At 34.8% G+C, this 4,337-nt stretch overlaps 1 protein-coding gene across 1 annotated transcript; it reads right to left on the bottom strand.

Annotated features, from left to right (window-relative positions):
• Positions 1 to 2,357: 2,357 nt before the first annotated feature.
• On the bottom strand, positions 2,358 to 3,820 carry LOC107803523 (uncharacterized). Its single transcript, XM_016627263.2, has one exon. It carries the CDS (start codon positions 3,708 to 3,710, stop codon positions 2,604 to 2,606), a length of 1,107 nt encoding a protein of 368 aa, XP_016482749.1. The 5' UTR covers positions 3,711 to 3,820; the 3' UTR covers positions 2,358 to 2,603.
• Positions 3,821 to 4,337: the final 517 nt, after the last annotated feature.

The following is a 4,337-nucleotide window of genomic DNA, read 5'->3' as shown; positions in this document are numbered from 1 at the left end:
AGCCTAGAAAAGGATAGTATTTGCTTTATGTTCTGTAAATCTCAATGAATCTGACCCCCTTGTACAAATGATAACAACCCTTAATATAGTGGAAAAATCCTATTTTGGATATAATTAAAAATACATAGTGGGGATCCCATGATAGATTAATTAATTAGTCTCTCCTTGATTTGTGCCATGGTTTTCACCGAGATTCTCCCCCTAATTGCAGCTATAACGGTTTTTTTCTTGGCTTGATCTCGATCTTGATTGGTCTCTATTTGTTCGATCTCGATTTTGGCCGATCTCGACCTTGATCGGTCTCCGGGTCTCGAGTTCGATCTTGGATGATCTCGATCTTGATCGGTCTATGGATCTCGAGCTCGATCTTGGCTACGACTGTGATTTTGTTTAGAACTTGATCTAATTAGAGTTATATACTACCATTGTGATTTTGTTTAGAATTACCTTTCTTTATTCTATACCACCTTTAAGCAGGATTCACTCCCATCAATTGCCTTTTCGTCTTACCCGCCGCTCTTTTGGTTTTATTTTTCCTATAAAGGGTTTAATGCAGTGACGTGTATAAATATTTTTCACTTCCAAGTTAAAACGACTTTAACAACATATAATTGATTATAGTAAGTCTAATTTAGCGGCATAAATAAACCAAATGGCTTATTAAAATCAGTGTAAAATGTTAACTATAATTTTAAATAATTTTTTTTATTTCAACTAATTATAAAAGGTGAATTTAGAATTTAAACTGAATGGATTCAGCTATACACTGAACTTATTGTACAACTAAATTTATGATTTGAAATAGGGGTATTCATAAAAACCCGAAAAATCGAACCAAACCGACTAAAAAATTGATACCTTTTCGGTTTGGTTTGGTTTTAGCTTTGAATTTTAAAAACCGACCAAATTTGGTCTAGTTTTGGTTTTAATTAAAAAATAACCGAAAAAAATTGAACCAAACAGAATATAAAAGTAGCTATTTAAAATTTATCATTACACCTATATATATGTATCTTTTATACAAAGTTTCTAAAGTTTTATGCTACATTATAATAGTTTGCACTTTTAGTCTAGTTCTTTGTTATTATAATATTCTAGTTCTTTGCCTTTACATTCTAGTTTGATTGGTAGTTTTCTTTTTCTAAGTACAAGAATTTATTTCATTTTAAAAATAATTTATTTTTAATTGAGTCCTAAATTATTCATCACTATTCGGTTCAATTATCATCAATATATCTTGGTAAATAATAGATTTCTCAAAGAGCAATTGGTTTGATAGTGTTATGTTGAAAATGTGGTCGACGGAATATGTATTTGGTAGTGTATGTCTCATATTTAAGAAAAAATAGATAAATAATCGAAAAAATCGAAAACCCGACATTCACTGAATCGATAAAAAAATAACTTAATTGATTTGATTTGGTTCTAATATTTGAAAAATCGACTTACTTGATTTTGTTTCTTTTTAAAAAAAAATCGATCCAAATCGAACCATGAATACCTCTAATTTGAAATGTAATATTTTATTAAGTCTTTAATTTCTGCAGGTGAATCTATAGCCAAAAGGCTACGTCCGCCTCGGCTAAATATATGAGGGCTACCAACCAGATTCCTGCCGACGGCATTGAGCAAGCACTTAATGCATTTTCCTACTAAGCAATGATATCATTTAAATCATAATTCATATGACCTAACTAACATTTCCTTTCAAATTTCAGTTTATTGATCTTGTATTTTTTCTCTTCCTGTCTTGTCCGTAATAAATTATCTGATGATATGCCATCAAATCATAATGTTCACAGACCAACAGTATCCAAATAGCTTGGGTCTTAATCTTCCCCCAAAAAAAGTATAAAGAAACATAACTTTTTGAGTTTAATTGTCTGAAAGAAGGTTATCTATAAAGTGCAAAATTTTGCAAGTCACAGATAATATCATATCGTTGTTTGAAATTAATTTTCAACTTTCTTGCATCAGTTCAGTTGTGCACGAACTATTTGGCTAAAAGAGGAAAAAGCAGAAATCTTTTATATATAAAAAAAAAAAACTCGAATGCTCACTTTAAATAATACTTCTTCCGTTCTAGTTTACGTGAACCTATTTAATTTTTGGTTCGTTTTAAAAAGAATGACCAATTTCTAAATTTGAAAACAATTTAGTTTAAACTTACGATTCTACCCTTAATGAGAAACTTTTATAACCACATAAATACTCTGGCCCCTTTTTGACTTGTTTAAGACTATAAATTTTAAAAGTCTTTATTTTTTCTTAAACTTCGTATCCAGTCAAACAGGTTAAAAGAATCATGAAGGGTACAAATCGATAGCAAATTATTGAGGAAAGAAAAGTTCGGGAGATTTACAAATAATAAAAGCATACAATTTTCTTAGATATTTTACCTGGAAACTTTTACACATCTTCACGTGCATGCATGATGCGACCTCATAACCGTTGCTTAGCAATAATTTATGGGTTTACACTTTCAGTAATTAAGCTAAGCACACTACGAAGAAAGATTTTACCATTACAGCATAATACAATTATGTGTAATCAACCGATAATACGATTAATTACAAACCATAATTAAACCCTCAACAAAGAAATTAACAAGTACGTAATGGCGATCCACACAAACAATCGTTGTTAGAGAAAGATGAAGCTTCTAGATGATCGAATGGAGACCCGTTTGGAATCGGGCCGCAAAGGTGATTGTAGCTCAAATCCAAATGACCAATGTACTTAGCTGAAGCCAAGGATTTAGGAATTGAACCCCTAAGATTGTTGTACGATAAATCGAGATGCGTAAAATATGTTTTTGAACCAAAAACATCGGGTAATAATCCTTCTAATGAGTTTCTACTTAAGTTAAGAATGTTTAAACCGGGGCTACTGAGTAGATTTTTGGGAATTGAACCGGAGAGTTGGTTGGAGTCTAGGTTTAGGGTTGAGAGAACAGGCATTGAACCGAGCTGGGCTGGGATTGAACCGGTAATTTGGTTCATTGATAAATCGAGATCGGCTAACCGGTAGAGTTTGGAGATTGAGTTCGGGATTGAACCGGTGAGTTTGTTCTTGTTGAGTAGTGCTCTACTCATCATGCTGAGTTTCCCGATATCGGACGGAATTTCGCCGGAGATTTGATTGTTGCTAAGCTCAAGGTGCATTAATTTGCCGAGATTGACAATTGAGCCGGGGATTGAGCCGGAGATTTGATTATCGGCGAGGTTAAGGACGGCGAGTTTACTTAGCTGACCGATGTTCGCCGGAATTTGGCCGGTGATTTTGTTTCCGATGAGATCAACTATACGGAGATTTCTTAACGACGTGAGACAAGCCGGAATTTCGCTGGAGATGCCTTTCCAGTCGGCGACGATGAGGGTAGTAAGGCCATCGAGTTTGCAGAGGGAGGGGGAGAGTGAACCGGTCATGTAACCAGACCGGCCGGCTTTCTCGTAAATCGGGTCTTCGGATTCGCCCCGAAGAACAATGTCGGCGACCCGTTGAGTATTCGGGTCACAGCTAACACCGTTCCAACCCTGGCAACAGTTGGTGCCCGTCCATGTGTTGAAAATGCCCAAATATGGCTCGTTAAGTGCTGCTTTGAAGTTCATTAATGCTGCTTGGTCTGCCGGCGAGCAACCATTTGCCGGAATAGTGACGGCGGTCAGCAACATCAGAGTGACCAAGAATGTTACTCCGGTAAGACCCATTTCGCCTCTCTCCAGAAATGCAGCACTACAATTCTTTTCTTCTCTCTATATGTATATATTTTGTATGTGTCTATATACAAGTGTTTTTTCTCTTCTAATACATGGAAGTGGGAGAATGAGATGTTATATATAGAAATATATAAATGAATTGCCATATTACTCTTCTTTTCTCCTCAATTAATTTATTTTTATTTCTTCCTTCAGATTTTAATTCAATGTACTTTTTCCCCCTCTTTTTTTTCAATCCAAGAAGTTGGTTGGCCTAACTGTACGTCAGATTAAAACCCTTTTATTGCTGATGAAATGTGACTCAGTCAGTCTTAAGAGGGTAAATAGTTGCATGTATTTTGCGTATATATAGTTTGCCCTCAAAATCGGATAACAATTAAATTTGTAAGTGATTTCAAGGATACGCGGATTAACTTGATACAAAGCGATAAATTAAGTTACTATTGAACAAACAAAGATAAAACAAATTCAAACCACACGGGTTGGATAGTTTCAGCCTTAGTGAAATATTCGCTCTCGAGCCCGGCTCACCACGACCGGCATAAATGAAAAAGAGTAAGAGCTAGAGAGAAAATAATAATATACTGTTTTTGAGTGCGTGTTACAATGTGCTTCATG

Source organism: Nicotiana tabacum, chromosome 19, assembly GCF_000715075.1.
Source record: "Nicotiana tabacum cultivar K326 chromosome 19, ASM71507v2, whole genome shotgun sequence".
Lineage (NCBI taxonomy): Eukaryota > Viridiplantae > Streptophyta > Magnoliopsida > Solanales > Solanaceae > Nicotiana > Nicotiana tabacum.
The sequence above is the reverse complement of the archived record's forward strand: the minus strand, read 5'-3'. Positions and strand labels throughout refer to the sequence as shown.

Bases quoted from the DNA above. Each gene is read 5' to 3' on its own strand.
- LOC107803523 (XM_016627263.2), bottom strand. From the start codon at position 3,710: ATGGGTCTTACCGGAGTAACATTCTTGGTCACTCTGATGTTGCTGACC.